This window comes from Lontra canadensis, unplaced genomic scaffold (assembly GCF_010015895.1).
Source record: "Lontra canadensis isolate GAN:19392208 unplaced genomic scaffold, GSC_riverotter_1.0 scaffold165, whole genome shotgun sequence".
Taxonomy (NCBI): domain Eukaryota; kingdom Metazoa; phylum Chordata; class Mammalia; order Carnivora; family Mustelidae; genus Lontra; species Lontra canadensis.
This window is the reverse complement of record NW_022631159.1, coordinates 1,404,475-1,424,542: the sequence shown is the minus strand read 5'-3', so window position 1 is coordinate 1,424,542 and position 20,068 is coordinate 1,404,475. Positions and strand designations below refer to the sequence as shown.

The following is a 20,068-nucleotide window of genomic DNA, read 5'->3' as shown; positions in this document are numbered from 1 at the left end:
GGTCTGGCGACAGGGCCACTCTTACCAGCCAGGAAGCAGGCAATTAGACAGGCTTTCTCCCCATCTCCATCATAGTGTCTAAAATTTCATTACTAGAAACCTATATACTTTCTGCCTCTGGAGTGTCCTATTAAAATTCAGATCCCCCTGGCAAAGACTGTATTTTAAGTACCTATTACCTGACTTCTCAGCTAGGAATGTTTGAGTGAGATAATTATGGGACACCTAGAGTCAGAATGTTAAGAGGATAGGATGGGGGTGGGCTGGAGGAAAAGGGCTGCTAACAGCAACAGAAATGGAAGAGGGACACTGTATGAAGAATTTCCAGGCACTTAGGGATAGCTCTGTATAACCACACCAGTAAGGACAGGTTCTAAAATTTAAGTGAAACAAAATACATTAATCAAAAAAGTTATCAAGCCAGAAATAGGTAGGGAATTCATTCACCCATTCATCCATCCTTAAAACCTATGACAAGGACTTATTTTGTGCCTGATATTGGGCAGGTGTATAAGAGTTACTTAGGTGATTGAGATATGATCCCTTCCTTCTGTGAGTTTCTAGTCTGGTGGAAGAAGAGATAAGATATATGAAAAACAACCACCAAACAAGATGGTAAGTGTTACGGCTCATAAGACAAGAACAGATATAGTGCTCTAGGAGTTCTGAGGTGGGGAAGGCTAATGACACTGAAAAAACCTTCTTGGAGGAAGTAACAAATGAATCAGGCCTTAAAGAATGTGTAGGATTGGGGCGCCTGGGTGGCTCAGTGGGTTAAGCCGCTGCCTTTGGCTCGGGTCATGATCTCGGAGTCCTGGGATCGAGCCCCCGCATCGGGCTCTCTGCTCAGCGGGGAGCCTGTTTCCTCCTCTCTCTCTGCCTGCCTTTCTGCCTGCTTGTGATCTCTCTATCAAATAAATAAATAAAATCTTAAAAAAAAAAAAAAAGAATGTGTAGGATTCCAGCAGATGGAACCAAGAAGGACATGAAGAAAGGAAAGGAGACAGGAAATTGGAGGGTACATTAGGGGACTAGGAAGTGGCCTGTGTAGCTTCACAGAGCTTATGAAGGAAAGATTGGAGATAAAGCCGGAAGGGCTCTGGCCTTGACTTGAAAGAACCCCTGAGGCTTTGGCTCAGAGTGGACTTGGATCCCTGGAGGGAGGTTCCTTTGCTGTTATGTCTGGGGAAGCCTGGGAAAGACTAGTGATGGGGGCAGGGAGAGGGAGGTTGTGAGACACATGCAGTGAAAAGGGAGGAGAAGGTTATGCTTGGAGTCAGACAGGCCAGAGAGGAATTCTTAGCTTGTCTTTATGCTTTGCTGAGAAATTCAGAGCAAGCTATTAGGTTTTCCCTGCCTTCACATATTCCATATCTAAAACTCAGTTTCTTAAAGGAAAATATTTAATACAACTAGGCCTAAAAATGTTTTCAAAACTTCTGGGGCTAGAGGTTATGGCCTCATGGCACTTTCCAAATTTTTAAGCACTTGTGAATTCCAGAGGGGAGAGAAGCAGTGTCTGCTTCAACTCTCCTGTGTCCTACCTGCCACAGAACGGGCACATCCCTCTGGCTGGTGGAAGCTGAGGGTGATGGAAATGACAAGATTAGTAGGGGACCAAGTAATTCTTGCCATCCATGCACTGGATCTTGAATGTAGAGCAGAGTTCCAGTCTCAGAGGTGGGATTGTGCCTGGGCAGGGATGCTACACATTGAGAACTGACTTGGGGTGACCTGCAGTCAGCACACAGTCAGAGTACTGGAGATTAGGAGGCATGTCATCGTTTCTAACAGTGAAAAATTGGAAACAATGTACATGTCCAAGAAGAGGGGATTGGTAAAATGAATTATGGGGGGCGCCTGGGTGGCTCAGTGGGTTAAGCAGCTGCCTTCGGCCCATGTCATGATCTCGGGGTCCTGGGATCGAGTCCTGCATCGGGTTCTCTGCTGGGCGGGGAGCCTGCTTCACTCTCTCTCTCTCTCTGCCTGCCTCTCTGCCTACTTGTGATCTCTGCCTGTCAAATAAATTTTAAAAATAAATAAATAAATAAATAATGGAAGAGGCATTCTCTGAAATATGGTAAGTCCATGGTACTGATCTAAGTTTATTTGTGAAGTAGTATCATTATAATACAGACAATTACAAATTTCAGCCTATTACAAATTTCTGTATGTTCCCTTCTATTACAATTAATAAATGTCCATTATCCTAGCAAAGACCTATCACTCAGCTTGTGCACAAAATTCTATTCATTCATCATCCGGGGCATAGGTCCAGTTGTTATCTCCTCTTTCCTTCATTATTATCCCTTCCCTCTACTGGATTATAACCATCACCTCAAAAACCTACCATACTATTACTCATCCAAAAGCTAAAATAAAATATACAACCTTTCTTGACTTCCCCTTATCCTACCCATTACCTTGTCATCTCTCTGCTTCCTCTCATTGCAAAACTTTTTGAAACAATTGTTTATATTTGCCTCTACTTCCTTCCACTCACTCTTTCTTAAGTTCACTCAGATCATGTTGTTCTCCTATTGTTCCACCAAAACTATTTGGTGCTACTTTGTCAGTCAAATGTTCAGTCTTATTTAACCTCATCCTATTTAACCTTTCAGCAGCCTCTTACAGCTGATCATACCAGCTTATAACACTTTTCTTACTTGCTTTCTGGGACAGGAGACCCTGCTGGCTTTCCCCTTACTTCTGTGGCCTCTTAGACGATTTTGCAGATTCTCCTAATTTTCCTTACTTTTTAATGTTCCTTTGCTCTAGGGTCCAGCTCCCAGGTCTCTCTGTTTTTTTCTGTACTCTCTGTAGGGAATCTCATTCAGGTGTATGGTTTTAAACATCATGTACACACTGTAAATTTCAGAATGATATCTCCAGTTTCAACATATATCTGCTTGCATGCTTAATAGGTATCTGAAACTTGGTTCTTCCAAGTGGAACTTGTGGCTTTCCCCACTTCATATGCTCCATAGTGCCCACAACTCCTAAAGCTCCCCCTCTACCCATTTAGGTCATCTTGACTCCCAGGTTTCTCTCACATTTCACAGCAAAGTATCAGCAAATCTTGATGGTACTATCCAAAAAATCTGCTCTGCCAGCAACATCTTAAAACTTCCTGAATCTGACTCCTCATCATTACACAGCTTTCACTGGATCTCTGCTACCCATTATCTTTCTAGTTCTATCTGGTCTCACTGCCTGTTTTCTCTACAAAGCAGCCAGAACTGTCCTTTTAAGGCCTCCATCCCTTCTTACAGTGCTCTGTGGCTTCCATTAGACAAAATAAAACCCCAAACCCTAACCATGCCCAAAGGCCCTGGGATCTGACCTTTTTTCCCACCCTTTCCCTCTGGATCACTACTCTCCACCTATGGCAACCTCTTTGCTTTTCCTTGATGATGCCCAGAACATTCCTGTCTCCCATTATTATCTATCGTGTATAGTATAGGAGTTGTGTCCAGCTTCTATGAAGGTCATTCACATTAGCTGCAGTGTGATTTGTACCCCCTGGAAGTCTCAGTGCACAACCTGCATAGCTGTATAGGCATATATTTATTTATTTTCTGATTCCCCCACTAGAACATAAGCTCCTTCAGGAGGGAGACTTTGCATACCCCAGCATGTAGAACAGGACCTACAACAGGACCTCGGAGATGCTCAAAAATTATTTGATATATGAACTAATATCTGTCCACGTGGATGCATAGGAAGGAAAAAGAATAGATAGTGATTATATCTGACCAATGAAATTACATGTAATTTTTCACTGTCTTCTTCATCCTTTCCTTAGGACAAGGATATTTTAATAAGAATATATTATTTTTATAAAGATGCAATTATTTTGGAGTTAGATAAACCTGAGGTTGAATTCTGCCTCTACTCTTGTTGAGTAACCTTGGGCAAACTTATTACCAACTCTGTGTCTCTTTAAAATGGAGATACTATCTAGTTTATTGGGCCATTATGAGGATTAAATAAAATATGTACATCAAAGCTTGGCACAGCAGCTGCCTCAGTAAATAGTACTCTCTCCTCCTTTTAATTATTATTGTTTTTATTATTCTTCTTGGGGAGAGATCATTGAGATGTAAATAAAGTCTCTAAGCCTTGAAGAACAAACTGGTCTATGTTCATCTGCAGTTGTCTTTCCCTGATGGCCAATGAGAGGGAATAACTGGGCTGGACTGATGCCCAAGACAGTGCAATGTGGTGAATTAATAAAGAGAAGCCAGGTCAGTGGCTTCTTAATGAAGACCCATCTTAATGAAGATCCATCATTAATAGGACTTTAAGTCTTTTAAGGCTTCTGTACCCCTATCTGTGTTCTTGTGGATTATAGCAGGAAAATGGGCTGGAAAGTGGGCAGGAAGAGAAGGGAGGGACCCTCTCCTTTATTCTCCACTGGCCTTGTAATAGAGGAAATCTATGTAAAAGAACAATGAGGCTCTGGGAGCAATCAGTGAGAGCACTAGGATCTGCTGGAGGGAAGAAAAGCTGCAGTGAGCTTACCAGAAGCCAGACGTGCCCACCTTGGGCCAAGTGCCAGTACCAGGAGCACTCTTTTGCCTTGGCCCAGAGACTTGGGGGGACACAAATTCTAATCTCATTATGCATCCTTGAGCTCAAACAGCAAAGGGTGATTTGCTAGTCATAGATTTATGGTGATAGTTATCTTGGTCAAAACTCATGTTCACGTCAATCACAACGATGTACTTCATGGTTCACCTACTGGCTTTCTAGAGAGCCCACCAGAAAATATTTTAATTGTTAATTCTGACAACACTTCTGGCCTGAATCCTGCAACATCCCACCATGGGAAGCTCAGTGAAATTAATTTAGAGAGAAACCTGGAGGCATTGCTCCTTCTTTCTCCTTTAAAATTGGAACAAGCCTTAAGCAGGAAGCTCCCTCTTCCTGACCTGGGGTCCATCCTTGTACCTATAGGATTTCCAGAGTCATTCTTTTTTTTTTTTTTTTTTTCCAGAGTCATTCTAACTAGAAAATATCCCAAGCCCTTAAAAATGAGAGCAGCGATGAGGAGGACAAAGGTCACTGGGCAAAACCTCTGATTAGCCAAATGTCTTCAAATCCAAAAGATATCTCTTTCCAAGCCTTGAACCCTAAATGTTTCTCCCTAGGCATAAGTAAAAGCAGATAAAGAAAACCTTTGTTTCTGGTTCACCTACAGACACTCCTTCAGATCTTACCTTTCAGTCTTATGAATGCTTTTCTTGATGAAAAGGAGAGAGGGCAGGCTTTTTTCCTTCCTTGGCCTCCAAGCCATGTGATCAGAAATAGCCATCATGGTGTCTATCATATCCTTCCATTTTTCTAAAAGAAAAAGCCCTACATTAGTACCATGCTTTAACTCAGTACCACGTTCTCATGCCAGTAACAGCTTACTGGGCCAGGAGTGGAGGCAGATAAAATCTTGGCTAAAAACAGTGGCCCATGATTTTATGTGGTACTAGAGACTCTGCTCTGACAGGAAAGAGCAAGGGCAGTGAGGTTTTTGCCCTTAGGAAGTTGAAATGGAGAAGATCTGAGACTGAAAGTATGCATCTCACAAGACATGAGGGATCATTAACCAACTGGAATTGGGATAAACCAAAATTATGAGAAAAAAAAGCACTACATAGAGAAGACGTACATTAAAGGGTCATTAGAAGAGGAGTGGACATCAGTAGACAAACTGTTAACTCAGAATCGGATTCCTTCCATGGAATTGTCTGTGGGTTTGATTGTTTCATAGTCATAACTTTGACCAACCCCATAAATTGCCTTGTCATAGACAGACTAAAGCTAGTTTTGCCAGATCTTTTTTTTCTGCAGTACATATAAAAGTTGGTATCAGTGTCCCACCAGGGCCTCAATCTTCTAGCAAACATTACTAGCACATTCTCAGTGTTCAAAATCAGCCTTGACAGCCAACCTTGCTCATCGCTGACCACCTTTGACCCTTCATAAAGCTATTTTCCGTCGAGCTTCTGTGGGGCTTCCATGAAGATGACATCAGGGGTAGTGCCCATTTTCTCTCTTTTTGGCTCCATTAGTGCATTTGGTCTATACTGAGTCACAGCCTGACAATTAGACAGGCACTTATCTCCCTTCCTGTGTTCCCTCAATCCTCCAGTGGGAAGCCTGGTGGATTCACACACCTCTAAGCACATTTTACATTCGGTAATAAAGCCCCCTGGGGTTACATGTGAAAGGATGAGACAGAGATCACATGTTCTCGGACACTGTTTTATATCGAATCTTCGTTTTTGCCTTAGCTCCTCTAGTTTTTGCCTTTAATTATGTTCACAGAATAACAAGCTGCAACCAATGAGGGGATCAAAAGAGTAATCGGAGGTCATTTTACTCCCTAGAAGAGGCTTAGCCCTAATTGTGCAAAGACAAAAAGACTGTAGGATTTCCTCCAGTTCAAAGGTGTTTAGGGATACACATAAAAACAATTTAAATCTTTTAAAAGCCAAAGAAATGCAAAATAAAAAAAAATATGATAGATACGGCAAATTTTGCCCAAGGAGATGGAAGAATTGAGAAATGATCCCTGCCAGAGAAACATGGGAATCTATGTGTCCCATCAATGCGGTGGCAAAAATTCAGTCATCATCTCACAAGGAACCTCTTCTGTAGTTAATGAATCACAGCAAAAAAAAAAAAAAAAAAAAGCCAACTCTGAAAGTACTTGAGAAGATAATCCCAAAATTGTTTGGAATTATAAAATGAGCATCTTTTAACTTCAGATATATAATTAACAGTAGAATTTTTAAAGAAAACTAAATATACATTATTAATATTTTTGCATTAAGGGATCTGTAAAAATTTTATCATTTACAAAATTTAAAAATAATCTAGCCTATTAGAATAAAGACCTGCGTGGTAATTCTAATTTAATATGTATATTTCAGTTAACTTATTTAAATTTATGATTTTAAGTTGAAGTTATTTTATAAATAATATTGCAACATGTAAAAATTAAGACTTAATTTGATAGCTTTACAAGGGTTAAGCTTTTAGTTTTATAAGCTAAATCAGACAATTGGTATACTTAAAAAGGCTACAGGATGGTAATGATGGTGGATCTAACACCCCATATAACTTCTCTTCTGAAGTCCTAATAAAACTATAGCAAAGGTATTTGTTTGTTTGTTTGTTTGTTTTGTTTGTTTTTTTCAATAGAAGCCCACAAGGATGGGGAGAAAAAGCAAGGAACAATGGCAATAAAGTTTGGAAGCTGAAAAGCAGACAGATGACTGTTAATTTACTTAGCATAAGCTAGAAATCTGAATCTTAAGCCTGAAATGAAAAAAAGCCAAGAATATCCTGATCTAAACCACAGAACCCTCAAAAGACTTAGAGCTGAAACTGGGGAGGAAGGTGGGGGGGTAGTGGCCAAAAAAGAAGCCTTGGTTGAAAGTAGTCAGGGATCACAAGCCTCCAGGTAAATGCCTCTCCCTGGCACAATACACACAGAGTTTCTACTCTGAGAAGAATCAGAGGGACTCTGGATTGGAGAACACCAAGCTGGAGGTGACAGCATGAGTGTACTGAAGAAAGAGTAAATGAATATATGCACATGACCCCCACAGCACCCCATACCTCCCCACCCGCACCCCAGTCTTTCTCTCCCACTCAACTCCAAGAACCACTGAAAGCTAAGCTTCTCGCCATTGGAAGTGTATACTCTGGGAAATCTGACCAATCCAAGAATAAAGACCTTGGGATGGTGGCATCAGAGATTTCTGATGTGTGGCCCATACAAACCCACCTAAGGGAAACTCAGAGTCAACAGGTCCTCACCCATATGCTCAGGACTTCAATCTGCTCTTTACTTACTTTCAGACATGAACAGACAGACAGGGTTTGCCAGACATCTAAGAAATGGCTCTAATATGAAAAACAGAGACCAACACAAAGAAACCAGCCAGTGGGATGGTGCAGAGACTACACAGGGATAAAAAACTTACAAAAACATAATTGTTACAATAATCAGAAAAAAGCACAGATACTGCATCCATGAAAAAAGAACAAGGTGGGATAAAAGGAACATTCAGGAAATAAAAAAGAGAGCTCTCGGAAATGAAAAACTTGATAGCACTAATGAAAGAAATCAAAAGGATTAGGAAATGAAGGTGATAAAATAACGGGGAAGGGGAAAACAATAGGACAACCAACATCCAAATAACTAAAGTTCTAGAAGGAAAGAAATGAAAAGAAAAACAGCTGAATTAATCATGAAACATATGATTAAGAAAATTTCCCAGATCTGTAGATAAGAGTTTCGGGATTAAAAGGGCTCATCAGGTTCCCAGCAGGATCAATGAAAATAATCTACATGGAGTCACAACACTATAGATTATCAGAATTGTACAGATACATAGCTGCTAGAAATAAAAAAATAGGGTTTCAAGAAATAATAGTAAGAATTAATAACTGAAGTGGAATGAAACTTTGCAACATCTATAATAGAAGCTAGAAGACAACTAAACAATGACTTCAAAATAATTTCCAATTTAGAATTTTCTATCAAGAGTAACCAAAATTAAATGTGAAGGAAGAAAGATATTTTCAGACACAGAAATATCTACACATTTAGTTCCTAAGCACACATTCTTAGGAAGCTAGTGGAGGATGTGTGTGATCATTGAAGAAAGGGAATTAGTCCACCCCATCAAGGTGGGTCCTATATTCTGATTTTCATTTAGGGTAAGAAAGTAGGTCACTCAACTCTGTATTAGAATGTTGGACATTTGAGGATGATTAGGATTTAAATAGGAAGAAATAATTCTGAAGTGTTCTATATAATAGATAACTTACATAATAACTTGTATAGGGACAGAAAACCGTGGTCCAGCACAAGACACAGTGGAGGGAATCATCAGGATGGCAGTGAAGGGAGATGCTGGGAACACCATGCAGGAGGGATATCCCCTAAGACCCAAGCAGTAGACAAACTGACATCAGCACATCACTGGCCAGCATACCCTCTTCCTAAATCTGCTAAACTAGTAAAGGATGTACTCCAGCGGAATAGGGGATAGAGGGAGACATGAGATTCAGGACATGAGATCCTGTTTCTTTCAAGAAGCAGGAAGACTTGAGTTCCAGGAAACAGGCTTCCTACCCATGAGAAGACAAAGGGAATTCCTGGGATGACAGTAAAGAGAAGTCATGGGTGGTACTATGTGGCAGACCTAAACCAGCCCAGGTTGAAGGAAAATGAAATTCTCTGGGAGGGAGGTTTCAAAGGGGAAAAAAAAGGCAGTAAGTCAGTGTTAGACCTGACATGATAAAATTTATGAAATACAGTATTGAGATATTTGTAGAAATTATGGTAGAATTAGCAAAATGTACAAACAAAAAACTAAGCAATTTTTTTTAAAAGGCAAGCAATTGTGAAGTTCAGGGAAAGCAAAAAATAAGAAATAAAACAATTGTAGTGCCCTACAAAGCTCAGCTTAGAATAATGTTTACATAGACAAATAATGTGACCACTGAGAATTGCTTCAAACAAAGATCTTGATATCACTGTAGTGAAACAGTGGTCTGGAGAAGCAAAGGGGGAAGGTGGCATGAGAAAGCAAAGTCCTCATCTGTTACTGTAGATCAGGAGAAACGGGTCAAATTGCGCTACCAAAAGTTAGCAGTATATAGATACATATATTTAGATATATGGAGAGGTGAATATTCCAAAAGAAATGGCTGAAGGGGTCAAGAGTAGTTGATCTTAAAAAGAAAAAAAGTAGGGGCGCCTGGGTATCTCAGTCTGTTAAAGCGTCTGCCTTCTGCTCAGGTCATGGTTTCAGGGTCCTGGGATCTAGTCCACATCGGGTTCCCTGCTCAGTGGGGAACTCCCACTCCCACCCTCCCACCCCCCCGCCTATAGTCTCTCTCTCTCTCTTTCTGTGTCAAATAAATAAAATTTCTTAAAAAAAAAAAAAAGAATAGCTGATCTCTGGAAAAGTAGAGGGGGTTTGAGGGTGGGGGGGTCAAGGGAACCATTTTTTTTGTTACAAGCATATTTGTACTATTTGTGAATTATGTGAATGAGTTACTTTAACAAAAATAAAGAATAATTTAACAAAATAGAATAGAATAGAATATATTAAATATATAAATGTTATTTAAAATTATGCTTAATTAAGTTTGTAAATGGGATCAGGTTTAACCAAAGGCCCCTAAAGGTGACTGTCAGATTTCCTAGAATTATATATAAAATAATAAAGTTTATAAGTTAAACATAAAAGCCTTAGGAAGGATTAGGTTCAATTTACTTGAATAAATTTAATATTATTTCACAAAAACGTAAGTAACTTCTGAATATCCTTTTCTCTGCATAAAAGTCCATCTTGAGAACATGAAATTCCCTGGTACTGTCAGATTTAAAAGCCTGTGCTGGATGGTAGAGGAGGGAGCGATGGCTGGTGTGCGTAGCTGCCTCTGCCCTGGAAAAGTGAAGGCATCTTTAGCCGTGGGCTTTTCCTCAGCACACATCATTTATACACTGGGCGGATGTGGGCACCTCAGGATCTCACTGACCCAGGAAGCTGGCCTCCTTGAAGCGGTTCTGCCTCAAAGGATGAGAACGAGCTATTTGATCTTGAAGCTCTGTCTGGTCATCCCTGAGCCACACAATGTATGGAGCTGCCTCCTCCACCGCTCTGGGCAATTCTCAGTGGGATGGACGGTAAGGCCGATAAATTGCTTTCTCAGCCCCGTTAGTGACCTTCACTGCCCCACAGTCATTAGACTCTGGGGAAATGAGCAGTACCTCCCAATTAGGAAAAGTGTGTGTGTGGGGCGGGTGGAGCGGATGCTGGGGGGGTGGGCAAGCAGGCAGTGGAGGATGAGTGGGGATCCAGGGACACAGGTTAAAGACTTTTGTCTAAAGAAGACCAGCCTGAGAGGAAGGACAACTGTCAAATTAGTCCACAGGAACAGACACTCATTTGAAAAGATTACGAGGGATGTTTCCACAGTCACCCTCAGGAAACCTTTCTTTCCTTATATTTTAAAGTCCTCTCAAGCTCTTCAGAATGTGGGACTGGGAAGAGTAAATTTAAATAGGCAGGATGATTCTCATGTAATGTATTGAGCAGGACTTCAGAACGACCAGGTAGTAAAGATCAGAGACCTTGTGGGCCGTGTGAACTGTCGCAAGTGCTCGACTATGCCATTTTAGCATGCAAGCACCGTGCAGTGTGTGAATGAATGAGGATGGCTGTGTTCCAACGCAGCTGTATCTACAGAAATAGACCATGGGCCAGATGTGGCCCATGGACAGTTGTTTGAAGATGGCTGCCTTAGCAATGCTAAGGAATGGTAGAATTTCAGATTGTTTGACAAGTAGACAAGTGGGTGAGACTATCAGTCAGAATATTACCAGTTGGAACTGCTAGAAGACAATCCAAGCTTCCAAAGCCAAAAGGGAATTTTTCATTTATACAACTGAAAATCTAGAGGTAGAACTGCTTTAGGAGCAGTTTTAAATGACTGCTTTTTTCCCCTCATTTTTGGGCCCACATTTTCCTCTGTTGAGGGCATTCTCAGTCAGGTTCTTAGAGTCCTAAAATGGCTGCCACCAGCCACCAAGCCTAGGTCCTTTCAGATTCACATTCTGTAGACAGAGCATGGAATTCCCGGTTGAATCCTTGAGATGCTCTCGGATCATACTGGCTTTAAGCCAGGTACCTATTCAGTCTTGATAGATGCTGGGAGAAGGCTCTTTCTTTGCTTTGCTTCTTCAAAAAGGTTCTGATGACTCTTGGGCCTTATTCTTCCATATAAACATTATAGTCAGCTTATCAACCTCTGTGATAAACATTGCTGGGCTTAACTGGAACTGTATTAAATCTATGGACAAATTTGAGAAGAATCAACATCTTGACAGTATTGTTTTCATATTTATGAATGTGATGTACTTCTCTCCGTTCACTTAGATATTTTAATATCTCTTAATGATTTTAATTTTCCTTGCAGTGTTCTTAGACATGTTTTGTTAGATTTATTTCTAGATTCTTGATATTTTTTGATATGACTACAAGGGTTATCTTTATTAGTTTATCTATTGTTGCATGTTACTCTAAAACTTAGGGACTTAAAGTGGCAGTAAACATTTATTATCCTTACAGTTGCATGGTTCAGGATTTTGGGGGTATCTTGGTGCTGACTTGAATCTTTCATGAGCTTGTAGTCAAGCTGTCAGCCAGGGCAGCTATCATCTGAAGGTTCGACTGGAACTAGAGGATCACCTCCAAGGTAGCCACTCATGTCGTTAGCAAGCTGGAGATGGCTGCGTGTGGGAGGTCTCAGTTTCTCGAGATGGGGCCTCTCTACAGGTTGCATGGGGTCCTTACAACACGGCAGTTGGCTTCCTTTGTAGTGAGAGATTCAAGAGAAAGAGAAACCTAGGAAGAAGCTATCCTTTTTGGGATCCAACCTCAAAAATGGTGTAACATTACTTTCTGTTTGTTAGAAGGGAAACAGTAGTCTGTCTCATTTTAAAAGGGAGAGCAATTTGGTGCCACATTTTGAATCTTAGGAAGGAAACAGGCACAATGCCCGAAGTTGGAGAGTTTTCGTTTTATTTTTATTATTTATTTATTTATCTATGTATTTGCAACGAAACCTCTGTGCTTACACAGAAATGGACGTTTACTTTTTCTAGTTTTACAATGTGCTTCCACTAGGTATGTGGGTAAATCCAAAGAAGATACTGCTTCCTTAACATGGTTCTCAACGTGGCCCTGGATGGCCTCTGCATGACAGCCACAGTGAATGGATTTTAGCTTCCCGTCAAGACTCCAGTTACTCTTTTGCATGGCTTTTCTCTCTGCCCGGAGCACATTTTACCTGGCTTATGCCCACTGATGCTTTCCTTGTCTGAGCCTGGATAGGATGCTTCTTTACATGCTCCCATCACACCCTGTACTTTCACCTGCATGACACTAGTCACGCTATAATGTGATGGTTCTCAAAGTCTGGTCCTCAGGCAGCATTCACAAAACCTGGGCATTTGTTAGAAATGCAGATTCACAGGCCGCCCTCACACCTCCTGAATTAGACACTCTGGGTTGGCCCCGAAACCTGGACTATAACAAGCCCCCAAGATGTTCACTCGGTTTGGGAACCACGGCTCTGTCTGATGCACTGCTTGTTTACTGTTTAGATCCCACACTGAAGATAGGCTCCACAGGGGAGGGCCGCACCTGTCCTATTCACCTCTGTGTCTGCCAAGCCCACAGTAGGTGCTCTTTCAATTCTCCTGGGTGGAATCCAAAAGACAAAGGCAAGAGTGAGTGAAAGCATGTGATCAGAGGGAACTGCCAAGTGTCTAACCTCCACCTGGATGCTTTCACCTACCCCAGCACCACCCCAAATTCAGCCGCACTAGATGCTCCAACCATTTTGTTTGTTTCTTTGCTTGCTTGTTTGCTTCTTTGCATTGCCTGGGGATTCATTATCTTCCAAATAAAATTGACTCTCAAGAAGCAGAGGTCCTGGGGCCCTGGGCCAGCACCATTAGCTTAAGGATGTGCTCTGTGCTCTGGGACAGGATAGACAGCTGGACTGGGGCAGGTGGAGGCTCTGTGTTAGCCAAGGGGTTTGGCTGAGCTCCAACTCTATACCACTCTCTGGGGACTTCTGACAGCTTGTGGAGGGGCAGGTGCATTGTTTTCTCCACGGGAACCCATAACACAGTGCAGGAAGTGTAATGAGACAGGGCAGAAGCCAGATGACTGTGAGCATCAAGGTACCAGCAGGGGCATGCGAGGGCAACAATCCAGTGACGACTTTGCAGCAGCAAAAGGCATTTTAACTTCAGCTGGGTTTCTTCTCTCCCTACCCTTCTTCCCATCCTTACCCATCTCCACTGTTTCTCTTACTCTCCATTTCTTGATGTGGTACCTTTCTTCTATGGTCATTTTCAGATTGGACAATGGACCCAAGTAAAAACTTATTTTTTTTTTCTTTAAATAAAGCAAAACATTCATGGTGCAGTTTTGGATTATGATTTCTGAGGAGCGGGCTTCTCCTGTGTGTGCATGGAGGGGCAACTTCCCCCCTTTCCTTTCCTGACTGGCATTTGTAATGATATCCCTTTCTGCCTCCCACATGAATGTAGAGATTGTCATCTGCGTTTTCTAGGCGACTTGCAGAAGCCTGTGAACTAGAGGACTTCCCACTGTGATTTCTCCTGAAGGGAGTGGAGATTACTGATGTCAATCACTGTGGATGGATAGTGCTGAGGGAGTTCCAGAGTGGCAGGGGTTACAGGTGAAGTCTGCCACAGGTGCTCAGCAGGGACACTTCCCTCCAGGGGACCCCAACTGGATGGGAGAAAGCCAGATCCCATACACCCAATTATCTGGTTCAGGGGTCAGCATATTGTGGCCCTTGGGCTAAATCTATTTAGTCAATATGTATCAAAGCTCTGGGCATTAGAATAGTACATGTACATGTACAGTCTTCCTAAGAATTTGGATTTTCTCTTTTCATAACAAATTTCAACTTTAGTTCATATCAGGATATCAGTGGATTTCCTTTGTAGCGTTTTTTCCCCCTTCAGGGTCAGGAATTGCATTTACCTGTTATGAACCTCAGGTTTTTGAGGTTTGATTCTGTTAAGGAAGAAAGCACTTGTTTCATAGTTCATCTCCTGGAAAACTGTAAGGAAAAGTCAACATTTTCTCTGGTCCATTAGTGCTTATACTTGGCAACCATCTATAAGAGCCTGGAGGAATTTTCCAGGAACAGGAGAGATGTCCGTGGAATGGGGTTTCTAGAAAGGTGGTTTCCTCTGGGTGCCTGTTCATCCTCTGAATGTGGCAGCAATGGCACACATTTGGAGACCATGAGAGTATCCAAATGACCCCCAGAGAGTCGGATTTCCAGTCAAACCTCTTTATTCTGGCTGCGGTGAACCTGAGATATCTTTTTCCATGATGGACCCCAGCCCTAAAAAAGGAAATGTGTTAGATCCTTCCATCAGCCTGAGAATTTGGAAATGGGATGAACAGAACCCTAGAACCAAATGCACAGATTTGGAAGCTACAGATCTGGGGAGGGTCCAAGCTGGTACGTTGTTAAGAATTAGTTCATGACAAATTAATTATATCAATTAAAGCTATCATTTAAAGTATAATTAGTGATCTTTTTAAAATAAAGAGAAAGTTTATTTTTGTTAGCATAAATACACTAGATAAAGATTAACTTGTACTAGATGCAATAAAGTTTGATTTGGTATGTGTGTAACATATATCTATGTAATCTTGTAGAAGTGCGTTTGTATAAAACATACCTGGGTGGCTCAGCTGTTAAGCATCTGCCTTCAGCTCAGGTCATGATCCCCAGGTCCTGGGATGGAGCCCAGGCTTCCTGCTCAGCGGGGAGCTTGCTTCTCCCTCTCCTTCTCCCTCTCCCACTCTCCCTGCTTGTGCTCCCTCTCTTAAAATAAAATAAAATCTTAAAAAACAAAACAAAACATACCATTCATTTAGTTGTTATTCACTTTTTTTAAAATCAGTGATTTATTAAAGGTCTATTGTGTGCTAAGTGCTGGATGAAAAAATGAATCACACATTCCTGGGTACACTGTGAGGGGCCGTTTTGCTGTATTAAAGAATTTGGATTTAACTTTCAGAGAGTATTATTCTCACTGGCCCTGGCCTGGGCCAAGAGAATGCAGGTTTGAAATTTTGAGCTCTTTGCGGGTGGTTAGTGCTCTTTTGGAAAACATGATGCCTGGCAACCATCTGCGGCAGGACTGAAAATACTGGTAAAGGGTTTAAGACTCTAACGATTCTTCCAGAACAACCAGCCTGACAATGAGTAATATGCAGTTTGATGTGAAAATTAGAAAACTGGCAGACGAAGCTGCAAGAGGGAAATTGGATTTCCAGAGAGACGAATGGGAGGCCATGCGGCTGAATAGAGTTCATAAGATGCAAACGCATGCAGGGGAGTTGCAATCCTCCCTCATTCCCAGCACACAGAGCAAGTCCCTATTATTTATTTATTTGTGGGTGAAAAGCGAGACTTCTGTGGCCCTGGTGTTTATTATCAAAATGGATGGATTCAGTATCGAGCAATGATGTGTTCAAAATGAAAGCCACATCATTAAATGTCATGGGCATTTATTAACACAGTTTCCTCCGTATTCAAATAAAACAGGCATTATCTCACCAGGTGCCACGTGACTCCAGCCTTCTCTGGACTGGCTTTGATGGAGGCTCAGATTCTGGGAGGCATTGTGGTCGAAAGCAAGTCAGGGAAGAGCAGAGATATCCAGGGGAATGTGATGAGGAATGGAAGATGCCTAGGTGGTGGCTTTAACAGGGAGGGTTCCGTCTTCCAAAAGCACAACATGGCCTGTCAACTTATGGCTTGTGCTTTTCAGGGCCCCCATCATCTGTCCCAGCAGGTCTCCTGTTTGTCTCTCCTTTCTCCCTCTCATTGTTTTCTCTCACTGCGTATCCCTGATCAAGGAATGGCTTCCTTTTTTGTGAACTGTGACTTCTAACCTGGACACAAAAATTATCAGGGTAGGTGGCAACCTTCATCTCAGGATCTTTTGAACAGCTTCATGCCCAGAGCAAGTCCACACTAAAAAGACTGTACAGATTTGAATAGCTGTGCTCCAACTGAAAGAAACCAACTTGGGAGAAATGACATAAATTCATTATTACTGAACTGAAACCTCTTGCTGCTCCAGGCAGAGAAGATAAATTACCACTCAAGTGATATAAAGTTATTTGAATGTTTCATTGGATCAAATGCATCATGATGTCTGGAAATCTCTTCTCTTTTAAGTTAGAATTAAAGAATGGTTATCAGACCAATAATAGACACTATCATTTGCATACATTTCATCTCAAGAGACTTCTGAAGTTATGTAATACTCAAGTGGATAATTGTTCTTCACACTCCTGACATATCAAGTTACAGCTCAGATTAAGGAAGACACATTGGTGACTGAGATGATTGGCAGGGCCCACAAGGAGGGCATCTGTAGGAACTGAAAGAGGGTATGGCTCCACAGGGGGCCTTTTAAGTGCTCCCATGAAGGAGGTGAACTTGGCAACAAGTATTCAAAGCAGGTTTTCTCTGTTTTATGATTCCAGATAACTGGGTATTTGATGATGACCAAAATGCCAGTATTTTTTCTCTTTGATTGTCCCTTTTTGTCAAAGACTTTAATTCCTTGAAATAGCCTCTAAAGTTGCCATTAAAGTGGCCATTAATTCCATCCCCTGCCCCCTTCCCACAAATTCTTATTGAGCAGGTCTCTGGTCTGGAGTTGTGCTGTGAATGGAATTAATTTTCGGTGTTTGCTTAGAATGCGTAACATCAGCAGGCTGATTTTTGCAAGTCCTTCCTGGTTTCTCCATAATCCCATGATACTTTCAAGGAAGAAAAGACCCCGTTTTATTTACTCTGAGCCTCCAGCGCCTAGCACAGAGTCAGGCATGGAAATGATGTGCCTTTCTTGTTGAGTAAAGAAATGACTAGCTCATTTCCCACAGTGCCATTTTTGTTATGATTCCCAGTATTACCAGCACAACTGTAGGATACTCTGTAGATGTATAGGTGCTATGCTGACAGAAAACTAGCTTGGTTAGGCACTTTTAGCTTCAAATGATCACCATCTGTAAGGTGGGCTTCCTATAAGAATGGCATAAAAAGAGGGTTTGTGAAGTAGCAGGAGACATCATCTTTGTCATGAGGTCACCTTTGTGGCAGTGTCACTCACCATTCTATGTGTAATCCTGCACTTTCAAGCCTGTTAGATTAGTGTCCCATGACCATGACATGACTCTGTGTGACTGTGAAAGTGACATATGTCATTACTAAGTATAGGAAGTTGAGACCCAGTATTCTATTCTATTCTATTCTATTCTATTTATTTGACAGACAGAGATCGCAAGTAGGCAGAGAGGCAGGCAGAGAGAGAGGCAGAAGCAGGTTCCCCGTTGAGCAGAGAGCCTGATGTGGGGCTCGATCCCAGGACCCTGGGATCATGACCTGAGCTGAAGGCAGAGACCTTAACCCACTGAGCCACCCAGGCTCAGTGAGCCACCCAGACCCAATATTCTTAAATCCAACCTTTTCTGTCTCTTTCACGGGGACTTTAGAGACCCCAGATTTAGATTGTTCCATTCTAACATGCCAAAGACTTCATAAGCCTGGGCTCCCTGGTGAGTGTGGAGTAGTGTCCCCACTGATTGCATTGCAATTATAATGTGAAAGAAGAATAAAGTTTTGTTGTGTTAAGTCACTGAGATGGGGTAATTTGTTACTGCAGCATAGCAAATTCTGACAAACACAACCTCAGCAGTATTTCCCCTTACATCTCACTGGCCAAACCTAAGTTACACAGTCTTTCACAGCGGCAAGGAAAGCTGAGAAAAATGGGAAGAGGATTGTTAATTTGGCTTAAATGAATCATAGTCTACCCCCTTGGGCTATGTCACCCCAGAAAAAACTTGGGGTTTGGTTACAAGGAGGAAGTGAGGATGACATTGGGTAGGAACTCTCAGTGTCTGCCAAATCACCAGACACTGTTTAGGATACACAGAGAAGATGCAAAAGCCGAAGAGGAAGAGGTGGATATCCAGGTAATTCTGTAATTCCGTGCCTCAGATGGTGTCCCAGAAATGTCTGATCCCACGTGGCTCCTTCTCCTGTGAGCTGTCAAGATGCCTGGTTAAGTGACTGTTAAACTGCCTTTGCCTCCTACCTCCTGTCTCCCACCACCCAAAAGGCTACCCTTGAGGTAGGGAGGGAAGTGATCCCCACTATCCTTTTGCCAAATCTCTCAGAGAGGTTATGAAACTGAACAGATTTGTGTTTGAAAAGGGCTTTGAAAGGTACCACAGAAGTGCAAATGCCTGCAATTCATTGCCTGCTGAATGGAACAGGAACTGAATTGCTTTAAACTGGAATTTCAGGGCCTGTGGCTGGTGTCTGGGATTCGCACAATGGTTTTCTAAAATTGCTTTCTTTTGTATAGACTGTTATTTGTTCTCTCAGTTCTTCCCCCAAGTTAACTCTCAATCCCTACTCACCCATCTCCTTAAGCAAGGCCTCAGCCTGGAGGAGGCAAATTACAAATCGCTCATTTCCACTTGGAGAAGGTTTATCACTCCTTTCCCTGACCTTCTTTAGTGTTCACTCCTTTAGCCACTCAGCGTCCTCCTCAGGCTCTTCCTGTGGGGAGAGAGGGGGGATGTAACCTCTATCAGCCAGACCCTAGGATTGGCCCTGTGGTGGGGGTGGAGTGGATTCTGAGGAGGATGGTCTGACTATAAACTAGGCTGAGGGTTGTTAAAGGCCTGCAATCACAGGCCCAGCCCGACCTCCTGCTGTGGCATCTTCTGGGCGAGTTTCATGGGTCTGCATTTTTCTAAGCACAAGAGTGTTCGTGAGAGAGGAAGCTCAAGAAATTCCTTATATAATGAATGAATTGTGCAACACTCACATTGCACTAGGTCCTGTGCTAAGTATCTTCCCTATAACTTCTCATTTAATCTTCCCCAAAGACTTAGATATGGCTACAATTCTCAGCATTCCTCATTTTCCAGAGAAGAAACTTGGCCAAGGAACTTAGCTAGGATCGGGACTCAGGTTCTACACAGCCACCTTAGCATGATTGACTTGTCTGTTTCCTCTCCCTGAGGATTAACATTTTTAAAAGGATTTCAGGGCAAGAACACAGTGGAATGGATCTCCAGTGGTGATGTTTCTGGCAGCAGAACTGGAGGGAGGCTATTACCCAATGCTGTGGTGTCAGGAAGAGTTAAATCTTTTTGACAGTTCAATGGCCCCCTTTGGGTTTGCCCAAATGGCACCTGTTGTTGAAGTCAATAGAGCTTACAATTTAATTTCATCTGCCTGCAAACAATCTCTCTCATTAGGGGGTGATGATGGGATTCTCCCAGCCATGCAGTTTCACTTTCTGTGGGGGTAATGCATAAGTACAGTCACTGTTTTCTGCAGAGAGTGAGGGAGAGTCCCCTCCACTTCCAGACAGCTCATAATGAGA

General features: G+C 42.1%; 1 protein-coding gene and 1 long non-coding RNA gene across 6 annotated transcripts in view; one reads left to right on the top strand and one right to left on the bottom strand.

Annotated features, from left to right (window-relative positions):
- KDM4C (lysine demethylase 4C) overlaps positions 1–14,587 on the top strand; it is a 391,065-nt gene extending 376,478 nt beyond the window's left edge. Inside the window, exon 19 of one of the 4 annotated variants that reach the window (XM_032845562.1) lies at positions 14,150–14,587. In XM_032845562.1, coding sequence (XP_032701453.1) covers positions 14,150–14,215 — 66 coding nt within the window. In that variant the 3' untranslated portion in view covers positions 14,216–14,587. The remainder of the gene's footprint in view (positions 1–14,149) is intronic. The other 3 variants (XM_032845566.1, XM_032845564.1, XM_032845565.1) reach the window with 3 other exon arrangements.
- The window catches only part of LOC116859872, a 32,108-nt gene that overhangs the window by 2,624 nt on the left and 9,416 nt on the right, over positions 1–20,068 (bottom strand). Inside the window, exons 3-4 of one of the 2 annotated variants that reach the window (XR_004381224.1) lie at positions 19,092–19,233; positions 18,171–18,714 (exon numbers count right to left, since the gene is read on the bottom strand). This is a non-coding gene — a long non-coding RNA (uncharacterized LOC116859872). Of the gene's footprint in view, positions 1–18,170; positions 18,715–19,091; positions 19,234–20,068 lie in introns of those variants that run through there. The other variant, XR_004381225.1, reaches the window with a different exon arrangement.